This window comes from Emydura macquarii, unplaced genomic scaffold, assembly GCF_026122565.2.
Source record: "Emydura macquarii macquarii isolate MOO-44397 ecotype Brisbane River unplaced genomic scaffold, CSIRO-AGI_Emac_v2 contig_1348, whole genome shotgun sequence".
NCBI lineage: Eukaryota > Metazoa > Chordata > Testudines > Chelidae > Emydura > Emydura macquarii.
In genome coordinates this window covers 19,975,060-19,998,922 of record NW_027131485.1, presented here as the reverse complement: position 1 = coordinate 19,998,922, position 23,863 = coordinate 19,975,060, and the positions used below count along the sequence as shown (strand labels likewise).

The 23,863-nt window shown below is 39.1% G+C and overlaps 1 protein-coding gene across 2 annotated transcripts in view; it reads left to right on the top strand.

Annotated features, from left to right (window-relative positions):
• The first annotated feature begins 352 nt into the window (after nucleotides 1-352).
• Nucleotides 353-23,863, top strand: part of TXNDC11 (thioredoxin domain containing 11) — a 121,292-nt gene continuing 97,781 nt past the window's right edge. Inside the window, exons 1-4 of one of the 2 annotated variants that reach the window (XM_067551326.1) lie at nucleotides 353-1,243; nucleotides 12,179-12,395; nucleotides 14,645-14,742; nucleotides 17,116-17,245. In XM_067551326.1, coding sequence (XP_067407427.1) covers nucleotides 1,098-1,243; nucleotides 12,179-12,395; nucleotides 14,645-14,742; nucleotides 17,116-17,245 — 591 coding nt within the window. In that variant the 5' untranslated portion in view covers nucleotides 353-1,097. The remainder of the gene's footprint in view (nucleotides 1,244-12,178; nucleotides 12,396-14,644; nucleotides 14,743-17,115; nucleotides 17,246-23,863) is intronic. The other variant, XM_067551327.1, reaches the window with a different exon arrangement.

The window sequence follows — 23,863 nt, the reverse complement described above, 5'->3', positions numbered from 1 at the left end:
TACTTTAATTGTAAGTTACCTTGGACAAGCAAAATCACAGGAAAGGCAAACAAAGAAAGCCCCTTTAAAGTTAAAAGCCTCTAACCTTCCTTAAACATAACGAGAAGTTCATTGTTGTGGACAGCACTCAAATGGGTAAACGCTTCACAAAAAGGTGCGGTAGAGATTCCGTTTTCACCTGTCCTGGATTTATTAAACTTGTACTATCCTTACAATAGTGGTCCAAAAAGAGAGCTTGAAAATTCAGCAAACACGGTGAGACCAACCAAAAAACGCTCTCCGCTCTTCCCCAGCAGCGTGCAATTGACATGTTTCTTATTAATTGCATTGCTGCTCCCAAAAGACTAAGTAGCGGCCATGAAAAGATCAGGCACCGGAACTGGCTGCAGAGTCGGAGGAGATTTGACTCGGTCCGTTTACAGGTATCGTCACACCGGCAGAGGTTAGACGTTTGGCTCATGTTTAGAAAAAGGACAAGACAAGGTTTTGGTAGGAGGATCCCGCCGCAAAAGCGACACACGGGTTCAAACCCTGTCCACACGCCTTGCAGCTCTCGTGAAATGTCGATCGTGTTTTAACCAGCGTGAAAGGGGAAGGAGGGAAGCATTCGTCGCCCACATCGCCTCAGGCTGGGCCTCGCTGAGACTGTGGGCGCTGCACGGCCTCCCAGGCCCTGGGTTCCGCGGCGACTTATGGTCACCCAGCTCCCTGCGCGCCCAGGGGGCCCCGCCCTTTCTATTGAGCGACTGGGCCTCGGGTGGAGCCGGGGAACCCCGTGAGGCTCCCCTTCCATTCCCCGCGCGTTAGCCCCCAGCGGTGCAGTCGCAGCCTCCCTGCGGCTGTGCGCTTGGCTGCAGAGCTCGGCGGGGCAGGAGCTTCCCGCGGCGCGGGGCCGGGCCTGTGTGCGCCTGCTCTGGGGCCCTGGCTGCCGGAACCCCGGCCGGGGCGGGTGAGAAGACGTGGCGACATTGGGTTCGCCGGTGCGCGGCAGCCGCCCCCAGCCGTCCCGCCCCACCCCAGGAATCCCTGACAGGCCCGGGATAGGGAGACGTGTGAGAGCGGCCTGTCCGCCCCTCCCCGCCCCGGGCTGGGAAGTGATGTCGTTATGCGGAGGCTCCGGCCCCTCCGCTGCCCCTCGGCCTCGGCCCCGTGCTGCTCAGATGGCCCGGAGACCCGAGCTGCTGTGCGGAGCTGCCATCGTGCTGGGCTGCGCCCTCCTGGTCACCCTTAAAGTCACCTGCAGGTAATAAGCGTAACCGGGCCCGCGAGCTTCCCGGCCGCGGAGATGAACTGAGAGGAGCTTCGTGGGGGCGGGCCGTGAGCTCCCGGGCACTGGCATGCACCCCAGGGAGCCTCGCCGGGAGAACGTGGGGGGTTCTGTGGGCTCCTCTGGGCGCTGGTGTCCACCTCCGGGGCAGAGGTTTTAGTGTGGATAGTTGGGACTGAGGCCCTGAGCTGTTCTCAGGGCACTGACCTCGGCCTTTAAGGGAGTATATCGGGGTTTATAAGTTGCCCCATTAGAACTAGTGTGCACCCCAGTACACCTAATAGAGGGCCTGGTTGTCCCTCAGATCGTGCACTGGAAGGACTGGACATTGGAGTTAACCATGCGGAGGCGCTGACAGGCACCAAGGTTTCCCTAATGCAGAGATTCTCAAACATTCCCATAGCACACACTATATCTTAAAAAAAATTGTGTTACAAACACTCTTCCTCCCAATTCACAACTTCCTTCCCGTTTGTGATCATGTAATGTCCCAGTGGCAACCACACAATTTATTTATTGGAAAAATATTAGGAATGTATTTATTGGTTTAGTGATTTAACAACTGGAGGTAGGGATGATAGTCAACACTAGGTGACCCTCCACTTCTATGCAGACCACTGGTGGTCCATGAATCACATTTCTGAGAACTTCTGCGTTAATGGTTGATCCTGGAGTGGGAGGTTGGTGCTAGGTTGCCTTAATGGGATGATATGGGGTGCAGTAACAAGTATCTTGACTGTCATCTCAAACTGCATTAATTGGTTGATTTTTTTGGGGTGTGGAGGTGAGGGGCAAAATGAGGTGACCCTGTGGATGCTAATTTACAGCTCAAGCAGCCATAAAGGGGATACTGAGCAGCTTCCTCTCTCCTCTGTACGTGAAGGTGGCTGCTTTAATGTAGTTCTCCTCCTCCCCTCCAGGGACTGAATTCATTCATTTAATCAAAATGAGTTTTAATAGCTTTGTCCCATAGGAGCCGCTCTATGGGAATAGATCAATAATCCTTGTAATCATTCAGTACCTGTTTTTGACAGTGACCCAATACCCAATGTTTCAGAGGAGGGTGTGAAAGCCCCCCCGTGAGGTGCCATATTACACAACACTATGGGGAGAAAATTAAGTCTGAGCTTGATTAGCACTAAGTTTATTTAACTATTTTTGGCCTGTAATGGAGATTTAGATGCAGTTAGTTTTGCTTCATGTTTGATCTTTGTAGTGACCTATGTTCCTTTTTTTTGTGTATGCATGCATGCACATGTAGCTTTCATCTTGCTGTGTATGGCTAAAATGTTGTTTGGAATCTCAAAATTCAATCTCAGAACTTGCTTTAGTTTTTATTTCTTTATGCTCTATAAATATATTTAGAAGTTTTGACCTTTACTAGTATATCTATTTAAATATATCAACCAATGAAATGAAGAAAATTCTATTATGCTGTTACCAGAGAAAGTGGAAAAAGTGTTCAACTAACTTAAATGTGACTTCCATTAAAAATAATTACTTGTATTTAAATTAGTACATGGGAAAGCTGCTACCTTTACAGCACCAGAAACTGCAGTGTTCTATTGAGAGAACTGCTTAGATAGTGGCACTCTAAGGTATTCTTTACATCTTTCCCAGTGTATTTTAAATTTGACCTGGAGGTCGGAACCTGGACCTCTGATGTTGAGATGATAGTTTTCCCATGTCTGTTTACTTTCTTGTTTCTTCTCTAAAAAGGTGCAAGCTGGTACTAACTGTGATCATGGTTTTTATGATGTAGACTTTCAGATCAATAGACAGTGGGTTACTAACTTCTCTTACTCATAGGACAACAAACAATCAGATGGTGACAGCTTTTGGTCACTGTCTCTGAGGGTTAAAATTGCATGGAGATAGTGGTGGGCAAGAAATATACTGTCACCTCTCCTCAATTTTTTAAAAATTCCCCTTTAGAACAGTCTCTCAAGGAAGGGTGCACAGATGTCTCTTCTGATGCTTGCCAGAGTGTAGGTTCTCAGTCTTGGGTGGTCATGGTCTCAAGATAGATCTCAAAGCTGCTTTCTGGAGCTACAGGCTGTAACATTTTTTTTTTTTTTAACAGAACCTAGACTTTCAATTAAAAGCAAACATATTTCTAGTCCTCTGGCTGCATAGAGAACCTTTGGATTGTAAATTGCTGTAGAAATGTAAATTCACTGTACAGGAAGTTAGCAGTGACACCTATATTTAGGTTGTTTATCACTTTTCATTATAAAAGTGTCTTTCAACCTTTACCTTTTGAAAAGCTTTCAGACCGCCAATGTTTGCAACAGACCTTTGATGTTCAGCAGGCAGTTAGCCCTGAGGGTACAGAAGTGTCATTTTTGTGCTATGAAATTCTGTTGAGCTTTGGTTGAGATATAAACTGTTAAAAATAACCATTTATTTTCTCTGGACCTCTCAGGAAGACTTTGGCAGCATGCACAATTACTAAGCACAATTACTCCAAGCCTGGCCACCACACACTGTTTTGAAAACATCTGGGGCTGCTGTAGCAAGGTGGAGGGAAAGAGGAAGGCGCTGGGCTCCTTTCCTATCCTTTTCATGACTTTAGTCCTATATATGGCTCATGCTCCCCTCTTGGGGCACTAGAAAGGACAGGAGCCATCTAACCTCCTCCATCAGTTGGGTAGAAAGAGAGAGAGCTGAGTCAGGCTCCCTCCAATCATCCTTGCACCCAGCACATGACTGGGGATGTCACATGGAACAACAGTTCCCCCACAACTATTGTTGTGAAAGGTGAAGGGAGGAGACCCCTGACATGCTCCTTTGGGAATCAGCACCTATAATCGTAGGACTGGAAGGGACCTCGAGAGGTCTTCTAGTCCAGTCCCCTGCACTCAAGGACCTGGCATTATCTAGACCAGTGTTTCTCAATTAAATTTGACCACGGAACCCTTTTGAACTCGATAAATAATTGCGGAACCCCCCCCAAACTCTTAACAGTATTTTTACATATGGGGCCAAAAAAAAGTCGAAATAAGCAAATTATATAACAAATTTCAAACAACTGGGTCAGCATTTCTCATTTACATTTTCCTTACACTTGATACTCTCCGCTGAAAAATCCGGGACATCATCCCTTTTTTGGCAGGGCAGCGAACAGGAGAAAGGCAGGATAAGAAAGAGAATGATGATGGTGTCAACATTTACATATGATTTAAAAAAAAATCCTTAGTAATGCCTAGAGATGAGGGCCACATTGTGCTAGGCATTGTATAAACATATACTGCTCTGAAGAATTTACAGTCTAATGGCCTGGATCGTGGACGCACTCATGTGCTTAACTGTACTGCCGTGAGTAGTTCTGTTGAACTCATTGGGACTACATCTGGTAGTAAAGTTAAGCACATGCATGTTTGCAGCACTGAAGTCTAAGTGAAAAACTATAGAAAGCAGGTGGATAAAACAGACCTTTAAACAAAAAGTTTAAATTGATTTTTATGTGTTAATGATTGTGTAACAGTTCATCATACATTCTTCTGTTTACCTCACACTTATAAATGTATAATCTATGGATGTTCAATTCCAGCCATTCACTTACTCACTCACATCAGTCCTAGTATTTATTGTTACCTTTTTGTTGCAGAAATGATTGTGGATCCTGGCTCTCTTTTTCCCTCTAGTACTTTGGAAATGGTTTAAATTGGGAGCAAATAAAAGTTAGTTTGCTGTGTATTCAGAAGCCCATGAGGAGTTAAGTTAGAGAAAATCAATATAAAAGCTGCTGGACCATAACTTCCTCACATTGATTTTTTTTTTTTTTAAATTTACTAGTTGTTCACCCCCACCCTCAGTTGGAGGCTGGCCCAAATACTTTTCCTTTCTTAGTTAAATTTGAAATTGTCTCATAGTTTAAAACCTTTCCTGCACCCCATTTGAAGGGAGCAATCTTTTCAGTTAAGTTTTGTAGGAAAGACATCTTCTATTAGATTCTTATATGTGACCATTAATCTAAACTTTGTAAAGTTCCTGTTTAGAGTTCCAAAATGTTTGGATTTTAAAACCTAAAACTTACTTAGAATACCCATGCCTTTAGAATATTTTGCTGAGGATTATTACTACATTTTAAACTCCAAGAGTGTGTTCAGTGCTGTGCAAATGAGTAAAGAGCCACAGCCTTGCCCAGAAAATTAAGGATCTGTTTAACAAAAGCAGCAGAACCATTCATACTCTTGACAAATCAAAGTGAGTGTACAGTCTTGAAGTGTTAAAGAAATTGTGACAATTTGCAGAGTAATTGTGAGTGTGAGAGGGGTTTTTAATGCATGAATTAGGGTGTTGAGTGCAAAATAATTTTATTCCAGAGTTACTAAAATTGCCTGGAGAAACAAAAATCAGATATTAATTACTAGTAGTTATTTTTCATCATGATATTGGATGCGTATCCCTTGTTGGCCAAAATTTTGTTTTTGAAATATATAAAAGAACAGAGCCACAACAGCCCCCCCTTCCTACCAAAAGGCACATCAGTCTAAATCAAAAGCTAAAACCTCAAACTGACTCTTACTGTTCTACCCTTTTAAATGTTAATTCAAGTCTGTCTGCACTTTGTATAATTTTAAGATTGTTTGTAAATGTCTGTACTATGTCCACTGGCCAGTTTATCTGTTAATTTTACCTGCTTCCAATATATTTTTAAAAATCCTATTCTAAGTACAAAAGCCACACTGTGCAATGTAATGTATCTATCTAATTGTGAAAGACACTGTCAAAAATGAAATAAGGTTGCTCTAAAAATAATATGTAAGTTCTTCAGCTAGGAGTTGGCCCTGAGTGATTGAAGTGTGAATGGCCGAGCAATTGAGTTGGGTGTAGACAAAAAGAGTGATTGAACAATTGGTCTGAGTAAGGGATATCAAAACAGACATGAAGAAAACACCAGCCTCACCTAAAACGCTTGAGGGAAGAAGAAAGAAGCAAAGATGATCAAATGGCCGAAGAGGAACCCACCCTGGTAACTTTGGAGCCAGCACATTTCAAAGGACAAAATCTGATCAGGCTTGCAAGAATGTGGGTGATTGAGAATCACACCAAGAATGCAGTTGCAGCATGACAATGCAAAACCCATAGACTGACATGGGGTCCTTTCCCTATAAAATGGGACAAGAAGATGAAGGCTGGAGGTTCGGGTCTACAACATCACATCAGCCAGGAGTACCGATGCGCATCGGCAGAACCTTGCTCCTCGTCCTCATGCTCTAGTCATCTGGCCAGTGACTATCATGAGCACCAAGAGGCTGGTAACTATGACATCTGGAAGATCCCTATGTATGTTTGTCAGTCTCCCTGTCTGTGTATGCCTGTCAGTCTGTGTGAGTGTGAATGAAAGCATCAATTGAAACATGTGTCTCTGTAATTGTAGTATTGATATAATGTTAATACTGTTTTCCTAGTGTTTACATTATTATTAATGCTATTTCACTAAGTAAAGCACAATATTAATGTTATTACAGTGTTGATACTTTTCTTTTCTTTAATACTATTTACCAAGTTTCTGTATTCACAATAAACGTGGCTTGTTGCCTTATCCCCTAATAAGATCCTGTAATATTTGTTATTTGGGTAACACCCTCCCCAGGCTCTTACTATACCTTAGGGCAGTGTTTCTCAATTAAATTTGGCCACGGAACCCTTTTGAACTCCATAAATAATTGCGGAACCCCCCAAACTCTTACAGTCTTCAAATGTCGAAATAAGCAAAGGTCAGCATTTCTCAATTAAATTACACTTACACTGGATACCCTCTGCCGGAAAATCCGGGACATCTTCCCTTTTTTGGTGGCGTGGAGAGCAGTGTTCCGTGGAACACCAATTGAGAAACACTGCCTTAGGGGATACCATTACTTAGGCAAGAAAGACAACTTTATAAGCCAGATTCCGATCTCATTTACACCAGTGGAAATCTAAAGTAACTCGGTTTAGTTATTTTGTATTTAAGCCTGTGTAAAAGAGAGAGAATCTCTGAATCTGACCCTTAGAGATCTTACAGCATAGTAAAAACGGAACCTGGGCCACAATCCTGTAAATACTTACGAACATGTTTAACTTTGACTGTGAGTAGTCTGGGTATGCACAGTAGTAAAGCTGAGCACATGCAGTTTTTGAAAGCTCAGGGCTCTGTATGTGACAGTTCCTGGACAGTAGTTATTAATGCTATTTATTCAATCAGAAAAATAAATACTGAAACAGTGTGTTCCGTTCCACTGCTATCTCTTTTGTTGTTCCTCTCTTGTGGACAGTTTCCAATAAGAGATTGCATTTCTTGTAGGGAATACTCTTCTCTAGGAAAGCTAACGCAGAAGTTGATATACTCCCAAAATAATAGGAAGACCATGTGTATTTATCACAGATAATTCTGGTAGAGTGTTAATGGAAAAGGAAATATTATTTAAAGGTAGGTGAATCCTGTTTATTTTGTCACAGATCAGCTATATCAGTTTCTGAATAGACAAAGGTAAATAGTATGAAATTCAGAAGCTGAGAGGAGAGCTTTTATTCAGTCATTTAAAATAAATCACTTTAAGAGTATTTGCTTAAAATATCAATGTTATAATATCTTTTTAACCCTCGTGTCATTTAATGAGTGATTTGAGATTCATCTCAAAGCTAAAAAGCTAAAATGAGGCCAGATCCTCAGTTGTTTTAAATCAACATAGCTCTATTGAAGTCAGTAAAACTATGCTGATTTACATTATATGAAGATCCAGTCCAAGGATCTTAAATTAAAAGGTTTAGCTTAGTCAGCATATACCAAGAATATGGCATTGGTATTCTAGGTTTAACAGAAGAAGCTATTAATGAACGTCAATATCCAACAATATGTCAATACTGAAGTAAAATCAATTTCAGTAATAAAGTTAACCTAAGTCTTGTCAGTGTTTATGCAAGACTATAAGTCATCAACTGAAACGTTAAGGTTGGTGCTGGAATTTTCTTGAAAGGTGATGAAAGATTTAAGATTTCTTCCCGGCTTTAGGGCTTCTTGCTAGTTCTTATTTTGTGCCCCAGTGCTTCTGAGCACCTCTCATTCTGTAATGAGTTTATTTCTCTTTTTTCACTGTGTGTGTTAGCTTCTGTGTTGTAAATTGCAACAGATGTCAACACAATTTTTGCCACTTTCTCAAAGTTAATTGACATATCTCTTAAGAGTTTTTGTTGATCACTTCTTTACTGCTTCATCTCCTTATGAGCTGGACTCAGTCACTTCTTTGGCTCATACATATGTAATAGGATTAATCAGTTCATGTCAATATTTGTAATTCTGTGTCTTGGTAAAAATGGCTTTTAAGATCTGTTTGAATTCCTAACATTTGTCTTCAGTCCATTTTCTGAATGTAATTTTAGTTCCAAAAAGATTTTGGTACTTGAAGGGCTTTTTTGAATGAGTATAAGCATGTAGGGATAGAATCTCAGCTGGTGTAAATCAGCATTGCTTCACGGAGTTATTAGTCTATTATTAAAATAGTCTCTCCAAAATCTAGCTTATATGAAACCATCCTTCAGGACCCTTCTTGTGTCTTCCTAAGTTTGGTGAGTTAATATAATTTGCATTCCCCAGTTAATATAAATATATCTGTATATTCAGGCAGCTTACAAAGTTTTCAGTAACGAAAACACTACGCAGATATAACACAACATTTTTGGTACTGTTTGTAGCCAGGGTATGTCATTTTCTACATTATACTTTCTTAATACTGTTTTAATAAGGAATGCTTGTTTTTGGAAGTGAGACACTTTTATAATCAAAAGAATAACTTACAAATCATCAAGGACAACACAAAGTAGTTAAGTATTAAGGGATAAGGAGAAAAGTTTTTTCCTTTTTAGTTAAAGGCATAAGCTGACCGTAAACGCTAGAGTGCTTTTTCCTATCTTTAACATTCTGCTTCTGTGTTTCTTTTTTTAATTCTTATAAAAGTAAAGTTTTGTAAATAATCACTGTTCAATATAAACTTTATTCTAGAACTCATCCCAAATGAGAGAGAGTATAATGGAAATTTAAAACAGAGATTTGTCAATAAAAGAGGAAAGGATGAGAGAGCCCAGTTCTGTGGTTAGATTGTCTGGCTGTTTGCTTGAGAGAACAGTTTGCTGTGTATTTTTACTCCATTTAAAATGGCGTTTCTGGTCAAACTCAGTTCTCTTTAAGAAAGTGAATTTGTCCTGGTGGTGGTTATTTTCTTTAAATAAAACTTATACCCACACAGTGATGTGTTGACAATCCCTTCATATATAAAAGGAGACTTGTCTGCTTTGCCCTGAACAAATTTTGGCATCTTGAATTATTACTTTTGAGTTTGCAATGAAATAAGCTATAGCAAACATTTTACAAAATATAAAGTTGTAATAAGTAAAATATATTAATTACTTCTTCATAATACAATATAGAAGAATAAAAATGTTGAACATTTATAAGGCAAGATAAATGTAAAATAACAACTGTGTCTGTAAAAATACTACATCACAAAATTTTGACTAATATCTGTTCTCGTATCACCTAAAGTACAAGAGTTAAAAGAGAAGGAGGCCAGGGAAGAATTCCAAATAAACTTTTTATGCTGGTTATTTCTCATGTTAAAGCACTCTGTGTGAGCTAACATAACCCATAAACCTTATAAGGCACATAAGCCCGTAGCAGTGTTTCTCAATTATATTTCGCCGCGGCACCCTTGCGCGGCCATGCCATACCCTCCGCCGACAAGTCCAGGAAATCTTCCCCTTTTCCACGGTGCGCTCTCTAAGCTGTTTTCTGCGGCGCGCTCACGGCAGTTCGGTGGCGCGCAATTTCTGTTAATTTCGGCGGCGCGGTTCCACTTTTTCGCAGAATGCTTCAACTCTGGGTTCCGCGGAACACTATTTGAGAAACACTGGCCTATAGTAGTGTAGACAGTGAGTATAAACTTTAATCTGTTGTATTCTTAATAAAGCTTATATTAACGACATCTTAAAAGCAGCTTTGTCTTTGGGCTTTGTTAGGACAAGGTGACCTTTCATATGGTTCATCCAGTCTAGCCACTGGATGACAGTTCTGTACTTTTTTTTAACTATGTGTTGTATGAACACTGAGGAAATGTGAGCATGAGATATGTGAATGAGTAAGTGACATTGACAGTGTTATTGGTCAAAAGATTGGGCTACAATATATGTCTAGGGAATTGGCTAGGTAGGCCTTAAGAGTGTGAAAACAATCTGACCATTAACTGAGATAGAGACTTAAGATTTATTTTGTGGAAGCACATGGACTTGAAGTTTAAGATGGTTATGGCAGTAAAACTGTCCATTGGAATGAGGGTCCTAAAAATGAACGAAAGGTTAAGCTTGACCAGACTTCACCATGATTGGACAGTGTAGTTGGGGTGTGAAACCCTGTGGTCTCCTGATTTTCTTGGAAAATCTCTGTGGAGTGCATAAGGATGTTACTGGTTTGAATTGCATCCTTAAAAAGCCAGTAAATGAGGAAATAGTAAATGAGGAAGTAAATGAGGAAGAGGTGTGCTGCTCTTTAGGACACCACAATAACAAGTAGGTGACTGCTGTCCCTTCTTTACCTGCGTTGGCTCCCAGGAGGGAGGAAACAAGACAAGCCAAGGAGTGATGCCTCTTCACATAAGATTGCTGAGCCAGAACACACATTCTGGGCTCCCCAAACTGCGGTTCCTGCTGCCTCTAAAGCTCCATAGACAAAACAAATTGAAGAGCAGATCCTTTTTCTTTTAAGTATTTTTTCTTTTTTAAATTATTTTCTTAGCTAATTGTGGGGTTGCCTGCAACTAGCTAACTGGGGTTTGTGTGTGTGTGTTTTAAGTAATAGCATGTGTTAATAAATCCATATTAGGAAGTTATAAGTGGATTTATCGCATCTTAAATCTTACCCTAGATCAGTGTTTCTCAATTGGTGTTCCGCGGAACCCTGGGGTTCCGCGGGAGCACAGTTAGGGTTCTGCGATAAAGTGACATCGCGCTGCCGAGAGCAGCTGTTCTCTGCGCCGCCGAAAAAGGGAAGATGTCCTGGATTTTTTGGTGGAGGGTATCGAGTATGAGTGTAATTTTAATTTAATTGAGGAACGCTGCCCTAGATCATAAGGTGTCACCATGGGTCTGAAAGGTGTTAGTACAAACCACTCTGCCTGACAAGGGAATCTGAGCTGTTGATCATCTTTTATTAAAAGTAGAGGGATTAGCTGTGGGGATGAAAATAAGTCATTCAGTTTTTGCTGTCCCAAAGGGATGTATTAGTATTTTTAGGGGTAAAAAGAGATGCTGTTCCTCTTTTGAAAATTTAAGGGTTTGTATGTATTAGGATTTATTCTGTGCTATATTGGTTTCGTGATTTGTTTTTTGATTGTGTTCATGCAATAATTTGATCAAATTGTTTATACCAATCTATTTTTGTGTTGTTATTAATACCAGTTTATACTATAGTCAATTCCTTGACTAATTCATATGCTCTCCGTTGCAACCTCAATTTGATTATTGCATTATTTAATGTCTTAGGGAAGTGTAGCAAATCAATTAGCTTTATATTTGCTTGTTTGGTTTTTCAATAAAATTAATAAAAAGTACACCAAATTTTCTGTCATCGAATGACTGTGAGGTGCAAACAACCTATAAAGTATTAGGTCCACTGACCCACTCCTGAATTAAACCCCATTACCACTACAACATAGTGTACAAGAATATGTGTCTGATAGTGTTTATTTCTTAAAGCCCTATTTTTCATGATGTCGTAGGACTAACCCAGATAATATACATTTTTGTCATTTGCATCAGTTTTAAAGATTTTTGTTATTGCATAACCTTTACTAGGCTTCAGTGAACAAGTGTTTTGGATTAAATATGTTTTGCTGCTGTATTATGTTGTTTAAGGACTCTTTTTCTTTCCCTTAGCCGAGCAAAAGATGTGACAATGCCAGCGAAAGTTCCAGTTAATTTCTTCTCCTCAAGATCCCCAGTCCTTGATCTTTTTCGGGGGCAACTGGACTATGCAGATCACATTCGCCAAGATTCTGAAATTGTATTGTATTTTTTCTATGCCCCGTGGTGTGGACAGTCCATTGCAGCAAGGGAAGAAATTGAACAGGTGGCAAGCAGATTGGGAGACCAGGTAATTCCAATGAAGATGTTGATTAAAAAATGGCTTCATTGGCCTTCATTCATCTCCAAATTGTGAGCCAAATTCTGCCTTTTTCTGAGCATACATCCTTCCCATTGGAAATCAATGGGACCCGGATGCTCATGTTTGAGGGCAGAATTTGGCCTGTCCTCTTAATTTTTAAATTAAATGTATAAAACTCATGGTCCACATTCTCTCACATATGTATTATTCCCACTTCTAGGAGGGGAACTGTGTGCATTTCAAATAAGATAATTTTCTCATAATTCTTCAGAGGGAGCTGGGGTTGCCTTTGCGCAGAAGTGGTAGCGGGTTTGCGCTCCTAATTTCCCATACACTTGAATCCTTGTGGACCCACTGGAGGGATGGGCATCCATGTGGAGGCTCCTCTGTCTTTACAATGCTGCCCAGCTCCTGGACCCTTCTTGATGACAGCTGTCCTAAAGTCCCATCAGTGGGTTTTATGCTGCAGCATGGGAAACGAGTGCAAATTATTGCAGACTTAGTAACTTGGGCTCATGTGCCCCTTAATTTTTGGGGGGAAAGGGTGAGGGAATGCTCTGGACTTTTTCTGAAGTGTTTCAGTCACATATTCATGATTAAAAATCTCCCACATGCATATTTTTCTAGAGGCAGCCTCTGTGCCTTCAGGATGATAGAGAGACAGTGTGGTTCTCCTATACTTTAGAGAAGTCACAAAGAAGGAGGGGTTTCATTATTATGAAGGGGTATTGCACAAACCGCAGAAGAAATGTAATCTTTCAGCAGACTAGGCTTTGAAAATTGGAGCTCCAAGAGATGAATTTTTCCTTAAGTGAATATCATATGAAAAGGAAGAGGTGGTTTAAAATGGAAACAATTCAAACTATAGTGAACAGAACCAGGTAAACACAATGCGGGCCTGGTGAGCTTGACTGAAAGCCAGCCAGTGATTGTGTTGGTTATGTGCATTACACCTTTTAATATGTACTAACTTCTTTTTTCATATGCTTTCCTTCCACTTGCTTTGGACCATTCCCTTTCTGCCTTCCCAAACAACAAGAAATAGTTGCATTTTTTTAAGAGTATAAAATTCTTCAGTTGGTGCTCCTCTGAATCTTTGAGTGATGCTATGCTTGTATTGTTCATTGCTGAGCTCTTTGTTGTTCATTGAGAGAGAGAGACTGCACACTAAATTGTGAGGAGAGTATATAGAATAAATAGTGCAACAGAAACCTGGGTTTTTTATCTTTTTAACATAGGTTTGCATTATGAAGTCCTGGGAGACAGATAGAAAACTTCTGGCAGGCACAAGGTGCCCCAGAGTATGTATTTATAAAATTATGTGAATCCTGTTGAGGGTCTTTTAACATTTGTTACCCTCCCGTAACAGCCAGGCATTCATTGTTTTTGTGATTTCAGCTGTATTTTAATGTTTTGTCTTTGTATTGTTTAAAAAAAAATAAGAGAAGTGAAATCATAAAACAATCACTTGCTATACTGTATGTGTTTCAGAGGGGTTTTTTCCCAATCAGTAGGTGGGGTCTTACAGATGCAATTCCAGTTAGTTGCATAAATTGTCCATATGTTATTTGGACATTCGTCCACTACATGTGTATTTCATATACTAGCTATGTATAGCACCTGTATTAATTTGTGCAATTATGGATTTGCCTCTTTTTAAAGAGTCAGGTTGTTTGACAAAGTTATAGAAATAAAAAACTAGAGCACAGCATTCCTCAGAAAAGAAACAGGAAATCACATACCACATCTGTCTTGGATTTTGCTAATTATGTTTGAAATTTTAATTTGATATAATTAATAATAATAAACTGTTTATTGCAGTAGTACCTAAGAACCAATTAAGAATGGGGTAACACAGTTTGAACAGTCTTTGTCCTGAAGAGCTTACCATCTAAATAGACAAGACAGAGACAGGGTGGGAGAAAGGGTATAATAACAAATAGAGTGAACAATGTGATGGCACAAATGTTATGTCAGTTCCTTGATTTTGTGTGTGTGTGTGTATTTAATTAGGAGGGAATAAGCTAAATGGAAAGAAAAGTGAAGAGAGGAGACATGGAAAGGAAAGGGGGAGGGGGCGGGAGAGGGTGCAGGGGAGTGGAGAAGTGGTTAAGAGGGGCAGGCATGGAGTGGAGCTAAGGTGCGGAGACTTTGGAGGGGCGGGGAGGGAGAGGGTTGGAGCAAACAGCCAATCAGCACAGGCTAGAGAAAGTCATGGTGATGTGTCTGTTCTGCAGGTGCTGTTTGTGGCAGTTAACTGCTGGTGGAACCAAGGGAAATGCAGGAAACAGAAACATTTCTTTTATTTTCCTGTGATATATTTATACCATCGGAGGTAAGAGTTTCACAAATGCGATTTGTCCGGATTTTAGATTGTTGATAACAACAGAACATCATAGAAATATCAAGAATGTGGTTTGTAATATCTTGGGGTGTAGGAGGGGCTGCGGGCTGAAGTTCATCACTGTGCAGAGGCCCAGCAGAAAACCTGTGAACCATTTAAATCCCACTTACATCCCCCTCAGGGCCTGAATGGGATTTAAGTGATTCATAGGGCTTGTGCTGGCCCTTTGTACATGGCTGAATTTCACCTTCTGTGAATGGTCACTTAGGCCAAAAGCCTGTCCATTGCTTTGTCCTTAGGCAAAATTCCCATTGACTTCAATATGATATTTGCCTCAGAAGAGGATTCAGGAATTTGGACCTATCTGTTTTGTTTTATTTTTAATATTTTCTGCTTGCTTTGGAGGTGGATAGCATCACTTGGTCTCAGTTCAGAAAAGCACCCCTATTGTGGACAGCACTTACTTAAAATTAAGTAGATGCTTAGGTCTTTTTCCAAACTGGGGCCTCTACCAATGTTATGCTCTGAAATTTTGGCATCTCTAATGTCCCTTTACATCATGTTTTTTTCTTTTTTGATTTTTGTCTGAACTTGAAAATAAGGCACGGAGCACACTACTTAAGACGAGTGTCGCGGGGGGCAGGTGCTATGCAGTCACCCACATACATTTCTACTTATGTGCCTTAGTCCTGTACTGTGGCTCCCCATCTTTTCCAGTCCAGCATTTCTCCCTAATCACGTCAACCTGTGCAACATTGTTTTATGGGATTTGCGCATATTTACTAATGCTTCAGTTCTCAGCTTCTTTTATGGTGAGGGAAAATGCTAAAAATTTGTTGTCAGCTGAAATTCAGGGCTTGTCTACACATGCAGGCTGCATTGATACAACTTAAATCTGATTTAATTAAATCAGTGCACACTCTGAAGTGGACACATCATTGATTTATCTTGAGCCTGTAAATTTATCAGTACAAACTAAATCAATATAAGCGAGGTTTAAATTGATATGAGGGTCCACATAGAAAGTTGCACCAAAATAATAAAAGGTTTCAATTACAACTGATTTAGTTATTTCAGTTTGTTTGTATTTACCAGCCCACAGCTAGTTTCATTTTTAAACTCTAAAGCATATTTTTCCCTGCCAGTATGATTTGAATTAGTGTGGTCTTTGTAGTTAGGAGGGCGCTAAATTAAGTAGTGTGGTAGATTTTTGTTTAAACTCTTAATTTTATCTATAAGTTTCTGTTTAAAAATAAAATCCCCAAACAACAAACAAAACACACCACTTTACAGGTCATTATAAAGTAGCATGGTTGAACATCTTATGCTATGTGGATGGACTCCCGTCCTTCTCCCAAGATGTTGAATTTCTAAAATTGCGTATTGTGTATGCAGACTAATATTTTTTCATCAATTTTTTTGACCTATGCATTGCTTGGTGGTACATAAGAATGTTCCTGGGTGTTGATATAATGCATGTTGCTAACAAACTGAAGAGCTGTAATAGTACCAGTTGGCATGATCCAGCAGAACACCTCTGGACCAGTTCAGACTGTATGAATACATGCTATTGTTTAACGCAGATGTAATATATTTCTTAGAATGTTATATATATATATTACATTTAATTATGTGTAAAATTACATCAAGGCTGTGATTGACTCCCACAGAGGGAATGCGACTGAGAGAGTTAAGACTACACTTTATGCTTTTAATTTGATTTTATGTACTACATCTCCTAACTTTTTTTTGAGGTATTTATTTCATTGTGCAGTGTGATGTTAAATCTAATCAGATGGCAGTTAACAGAGTGCCACTTGTGAAAACCTACTTCATTCTTCTATCATCCAAGTGAGATGGAGTAGCAGTATCTGCATCTGTCTAGTTTAATTCTTTGTTTTCTATTTTAATCCTCAAGGATTTTTTTAAATTTATATTTTTGCAGTTACATGTGTCTACTGAAGTGTCTGGACAAAGCAGAAAGGCCTATCCATCCACATGCTGATTAGAACATTTTGTAATTTATGCCTGTCTTTTATCAACTCTTTTTAATAGGACTCAGAAGTTGTCTTACTCCCAGATCCTCACCATCACACACAACCATAGGCTGTTTATCGGAGTCTCTGTTGTTTTGACAGAGAAATTATGAATGGGACTCCCTTGTAGTCCCTCAACACTGCTACTCAACCAGTTATAGATGTTACTCTTAATCAGCACAAGAGAACCCTCTGCTCTCCAGGGACTGAGCATGGTGTCTGTGTATTATTCTCAGCCTTTGCCATACCACCCAGGGACTCCATTGTTAATTCAGCGGTTGCAGCTTAATCTTCAAGTCTTAATGTATTATTATTTTTTTGGTACTAGTTTTGGACCAATTGAATACAAAGGCCCTATGAGTGCTGTTTATATTGAAAAGTTTGTTCGCCGGGTGATGACACCACTTCTCTACATCTCATCTCGATCAAAATTGCTAGATTTCCTCTCAGATTATGAGGTACTTGTCTCTCTTCTCTAGTTTTACCATTTGTGGTTCTGAAAGCGTTTGATTTGTTTCAGGATTAAAGCTGACCTTCTTCAAATCAGTAGTTTCTTTTAAGGTCTCAGAAACCTGCAGTGCATCTCAAGTGTTGTTATAATTATAACACATGGGAAATGATAGACCAAAAATACCAGTTTCTAATACACTGACTACATCTCTTGCATTATATGAATTTCAGTGTTTCCCTAGTTTATCATTGTTAATTTGTGTTACAGTAGTGTCTAGAGACCACAACCAAGATTGTGACTCCTCTGTATGAGGTGCTGTATACACACACAGTAAGAGATAGTCTTTTCCTCAAAGAGCTTATAGTTTAAGCTCGGAATGCAGTGAAAGGATGTATAATAGAATTGTTTAAAATAAAAGTCAAATGAATATTACACATTTCTAATAAATGAGAACATCAGTCAAGTAAAAGTTAATATGAAATCAAATGGAAAAGTGGCTTCTAGGAACAAACTCATTCTTCAGATAACCTATTTTTGTTTATACTATAACTTCACACTTTTAATCCATGTCAAGGGGTGTTGCATTGTGTTTGACTAGCTTTCAGATTCTGATGTGTAAGGAAGAGCCAAGATTGGTAACAGTACTAACAAATGAATAACTCCTGAGTAGCTGGAAATTTATTATAACTGCAAATTTCTTTAAACACCATGAGTAAATATCTTAGTTTTGTTAAACTGAAGCTATGAAAACTGGGCAAACAATATTATTATTTGCTACTTATAATGTGGTAGTGCCCAAAATGTGGTAGGTTACTTTCCAAACACATAATAAAACATAGTCCCTGATTTGAAGAGCTTGCAATCTAAAAAGACAGACAAATGAAAGCCAGGGAAAAGAGATATCATGTACAAGCAAAGTTGTCTGGGTGATGATTGGGACGTGTTTTTAACTGCATTTTTTTGTTTCTGTATATGGGAAGATTATGTGGGAGGGACAAGAGGATTGACAAGTAGAGCATGGAGTTGATGTGCGTAGGAATGGGAGGAATGATGGACAGTAGGAAAGTCTGAGACAAAGTGTGGGGAGGAAGAAGAAAATGGAGATGGGAAAATAGAGAATGGGGCAGTTTTGATGAGGTGGGAGCATGGTGGCCAGAAAGAATAAGGTCCTAATGCGAAGGGGGTTTGATGAGAGAAGCAAGAGCAAAAAAACAGCCAACAAAATTTGAAGTTTCCAATGAGGTCAGGAGGCAGTGGGGTGAGAAGTCCCTGCTGATTCTTTAGTAGCATTGGGGGCGGTCTAGGGTTTGATATTAGGAAAAAAAATTTCACTAGGAAGGTGGTGAAGCACTGGAATGGGTTACCTTGGGAGGTGGTGGAGTTTCCATCCTCAGATGTTTTTAAGGTGTGGCTTGACAAAGCCCTGACAGGGATGATTTAGCAGGGGTTGGTCCTGCTTTGAGCAGGTGGTTGGACTAGATGACCTCCTGAGGTCTCTTCCAACCCTAATCTCCTATTATTCTATAATTCTATGCTGCTGTTTCTCCTGAGAAGTGTTCTGGAGTGCCTTTGATTAATGTGGAGCCCTATATGTTTGTTGTGTGTGTGTGTGTTTCCACAAAATGGGAGCAGCTGAGCTCCTCTCTCCACTAAAGCTGCCACCCTAGTCTCTTGCTCCCATTAGGATCCAGTCCTTTACTAATAAAAGGCTCCTTGTCTCAAGAGTGTCAGCCTCAGCAGGCACTTGACGTGTGGCTTAATCTTGTGGCTATGCTGCCTGTCTTCCTTCACTATCAGCCCATCCTTATGGTCTGTGGATTACAATAAAAGTTAGGACTACCTTCTCTTCTCGGTCCATAGTGGAATGTCCATTGGAGTCATAGGGAAGTTTTGCACGGAGATCAAAGGTAGTATGTGGCTTTTATATAATAATTAAACTTTTAGTTATTTACTGTTTGTTCAGTACCCTATTGTCACATTCAGTGGGGAAAATATATTCCCCTTTTAGGATTACTGCTATTTCTGCCCTTTGTTTATCTTCTTTCCCCATGCTCTTTTTTCTCAGTGTGTCTCCCTTTTTCTTTGTGTGTTTCCTCTTGCCTTCACTCTGTATTTCCTTCTCTGCAGCAACAATTGTTTAATGTGGACAGTAACATTATGGTTGGGTTTTAGCACTTGTCTGAGTGAAATTAATGGGTGATGGGGATTCACAACTCATTTTTTCAAGTTGTCCATTGATTCGGGTGAACATCATAGCATCTGTTGCACTTGATGTACGTTTGGAAGATTTTCTTCACAACCACAAGGGCAAGATTTTTTATTAAAGCTTAGATGTTAAAATTATATATATGCCTCTGGTTTAAAGTTTCAGATTTCAGTAGGATCAATAAGGATCAAATCCACTCAGAATTCCTTTCATCACATCTAGTAGTTTCTTAAGATTGAAAGCCTTACCTCTTATTCAGGCCATACTCCAACTGGAGTTAATAAAAGATTGTCCTCTAATGAATATGAGAACAGTCCTGAAGAGTACTTGGAAGAGTATTACATCAACATATTGTACATACGATATGGGTTAGACGGAGGAGAAAATAACATATACTAGTACTTTAAATAAGCAGATCTCCAAAATGACAAGTTTTGAAAAGTGGTACCTCTTGTGCATGATTTTTTTTGATATGGCTCTTTAATATGCCATATGTCTGTACAATTGAATAACACACCTTCCAAGATGTGATAATGTACTTTAGTTGGGTCTTGCTACTTCTGAAAACAGTTCTCGAAACAGAAAGGAATGGATTAAAAGTGAAACAGTGATGCTTGGAAGTAAGTGTATGTGTATGTTCTGGAAAAAATAGTGTTGTGGGTGTCACTTAATTTACAAAAGGAATAAAGTTTAGAGTTCAACCAACTCTTTTTCCTTAACTCACTCTGTTGAATTTAGATCTTTCAGGGGAGTGCCAAAGGGTCAGATAAAGCTACTTATAATGTCTGTTCAGTGTTGCAATACTTTTTTTTCTAGGCACTATAGGGTGAATTAGTGATTTGCTTTTTTTACTGAATTTCCTTGTTTTATGAATTTAAATCCAACTTTTTGTACTTTTGCTCTCTTATATTTAATGTGGTTTAATATATCTCAGCTAGTATTAATGACAGGAAGACTTCATGATTTAACAGTCTTAATGATGTAGTAGCATCAGAAATGGATAGAGATGGCAAGTTGAGCCAGTGCTACCTGCTATGCTGTACATGCATACTAGCAAGAGCTTTCATTTTTTAATCTGAGACATCTTCCTTTTTGGTAAATGAAAGTGCTGTAGTACATTCTTGAGGACTGTGTGTCACAACTATGTAACCAGCAGTTTTTCACAAATATACATCATGAGATATTTAATATGTTTAATGTGAAGTGACCATATCAGTAGTGTATGTTATGAAGGTAGATAAAGCAGTTTCATTTTTTTCATGCAAACCTGTGTAATCAGTAGCATTTCATATCTACTCGACTGATAGAGATACACTTCTTAATTTATGACGCTTGATGATTCTTTTGCTTTTTGAGGACACAACTGACAAATTTTGCCTTTCTAGATAGGGGCATCCAATATCCTCTTAAGAACATATCTAAATTGGTAAGGCTTGATAGACGTGTAGTTATCTTTCTAGAAACCAAATGGACACTTGAGTTCTTGTACATGGACAGATGGTCTCAAAAATTGGGCTGTATTTAAAAATATCACCTGTTCTATTGAGATGACATTTGTGATGGTTTCTCTAAAACATAAAAGCAGCCTCAGATAGCCATTGCTTAAATCAGCATGCAAGGTTGCATCAAATGTGCTCTAAAGTTTAGACAAATACAGTTATCAAATAATTTAGGTAGAGAACAATTTTCTGTCTTACAATCTGTTATGTATAAGAAAGAACCTGTATGCCAGAAGATGGATGCATGGGAAAGGATCTTCAGCTGGGTGAGTTGAAATTGTATTTTGAAGAATATTCCATCTTCAAAACAATGCATGATGCAATTTGAAACACCAGGCAAACCAAGACTGTTGGATTACTTCTGATTCATGACACCAAGAGATGTCCTGAGGATGAGCCTAAAGCCTGAGAAGTACAGTGAATAGGAAGCAGGTTGATAGGGTGTCTTGGTCCCATGCTGTTTAAGGGATTATACATCAGCAAATAAGGCACTCATCTTGTAAAGGGATTCCTAAAAGCAGTTCCATATGGTGACATGAATTGCTTTCCAGGCTCTAAGTTTGTAATTCATGTGTTGGTCTAAATGGCAGCCATTGCAGTGTATGCATTTGAAAATATCTTATGCCCATCTTGGTCACCTCTGATATCATACATGCTGTGTGTCATTTTGCACTAGTTGCAAACATAGAGTTGCATTGTGGCAGCCTAGATTAGGAGGAATTACAGTAGTTAAACTGAAATGACAAAGCCTGGGGTGGCACTAGTCAGACTGAATTTTGGTGCCAAATTGTTTGCTTCTGTTCTGACAAATATGTTAGTTGCACTTCATGAAGGATTATTTAAATCCTTTTTAAAGTACAGATGGCTGTTATTGAGCTATTAAAGCTCCAGTTATTGTGTGCACATATTCTTATTTGTTTTTCTCTTTTTTGTGCTTTTTATGATAATGCTACAGTGAGAAATGTACATTGATATTACCATATTTAGTCTATATACATGAATGGAGCTATTCTTTTAACTTTTATAACTTGACTTTTGGTTGTGATTATTGAAACATTGGGAATCATCTTTATGGATACTACATATATCCCCATCTTTTCTTAAAACTTTTTTTCTCTTTTTTTAATGGCTGATTATGTTCTAGCCTTTTATATTCATGGATAGCAGTGTTGCTTAGTGGTTTGAGCAGAGAGCTGGTAGTCAGGAATTACTAACTTCTATTCTTGTTTCTGCCCCTGATTCACGGTGTGACCTTGGGAAACTTTTCCTCTCTTTGCCTCAATTCTGTCATGTTGAAATGAATAGTAATTTTTACCTACTTTCTGAAGGGTTCTGAGATTTAATTAATATATGTGAGGTGCTTTGCTATCCTCCAAGAGAAGAAGCCATAGAAATATAAAGTATTATTTTTTTAATAATAATATTTAGCAGTTAAACAGCATTTATATTTTCAGTGCACATACAAACTCTTTTCTCTCCCCCTTTCAAAACTCCTCTGTGTCCCTGCAAAGTCACCAATGTTTATTTTACATCTGGCAGATTGTCACATTCTGTTTTTGTAGCACAGTCTCTTATAACAGAAAAACAAATTCTTTGTTGGTTTCAATGTGAAGTGGACTAAGAAATAGGTCTATTTTGTTTTCCTTCCCTCACTCCTTTATGTCTAAACGAATGTTCTCCATGCACTATATCAACTGTCCCGTGACTCCTGCTGGTACTAAGGACAAGTGTTATGGTAAATAGGAGGAAGTGTTCAGGAAAACGGAGGGTGAACGAGGAACAAGACCATTTAGGAGGGGAAGATGAGTTGAAAAGCAAAAGTAGCCGGGGTGATTCAAATTTTGTCACATTAAAATATATAATTACTTTTCTAAAATTGCTTTTCCATATAAGCCTAGGGACACTGTGCAGTTGTGAATGGGAGAGGATGTGGCCCCTGAAATAACTTCTGTATTTAAGATGATGTCCACTCTGTGAAAAACTTTGAGAACCTCTTCCCTGAAGCATTTGTGTTTTGGATTGGCACACAGGGAACACAAGCAGAAAATGAACTACTTGTGATTTTTATGGACTTCCTCTCCAACAGCCTGCTATTTCCTTGGCTAACCTCTTGTGTTGACCCTCATCTTTTACATGCTAAAATGTTAATTTATAATAACAAGAAACCAGATATTTACAGTGACTGATCAGCAGTCATTTTGATTTCCAGCTTTTTGTAGATAGAACTCAGCCCTTCAATGGTGGTTTCCTGTGTTTGGACCAGGGGAGAAGTCTATGAAAACAGTTTGCTATGAGTTATTCTTTCAGTCATCTCACTGGGCTTTTTTAAGATTCTTTGTTTATGAGAGACTTAGGGAAAATCTCAGAATACCATTTGGTTTCTTAGATGACCAAAAAAGATTTAAACTACATTAGAACCTCAGAGTTACAAACACCAGAGTTACGAACTGACCAGTCAACCAAACACCTCATTTGGAACCAGAAACACACAATCAGGCAGCCGCTGGGGGGGGGGGGGGAAGCAACTACAGTACAGTACTGTGTTAAATGTAAACTACTAAAAAAAATAAAGGGAAAGCAGCATTTTTCTTCTGCATAGTAGTGTTTCAAAACTGAATTAAGTTAATGTTCAGTTATAAACTTTTGAGAGAACAGCCATAATGTTTTGTTCAAAGTTACGAATGTTTCAGAGTTATGAACAACCTCCATTCCCGAGGTGTTCGTAACTCTGAGGTTCTCCTGTATTTCTGAGCAGAATATTTTTATTTTTTCCTATTGTGCCAGGGGAGACATTTTGTGAAGAACTGAAGTGATATACTGTGGTAATTGGCAGTTCATATTTACAAATGTCCCTTCTCTTCCTCTTCATTTACACAGACAAAAAGTACATCAGAAATGAAATTATGCAAAATTAAATGTA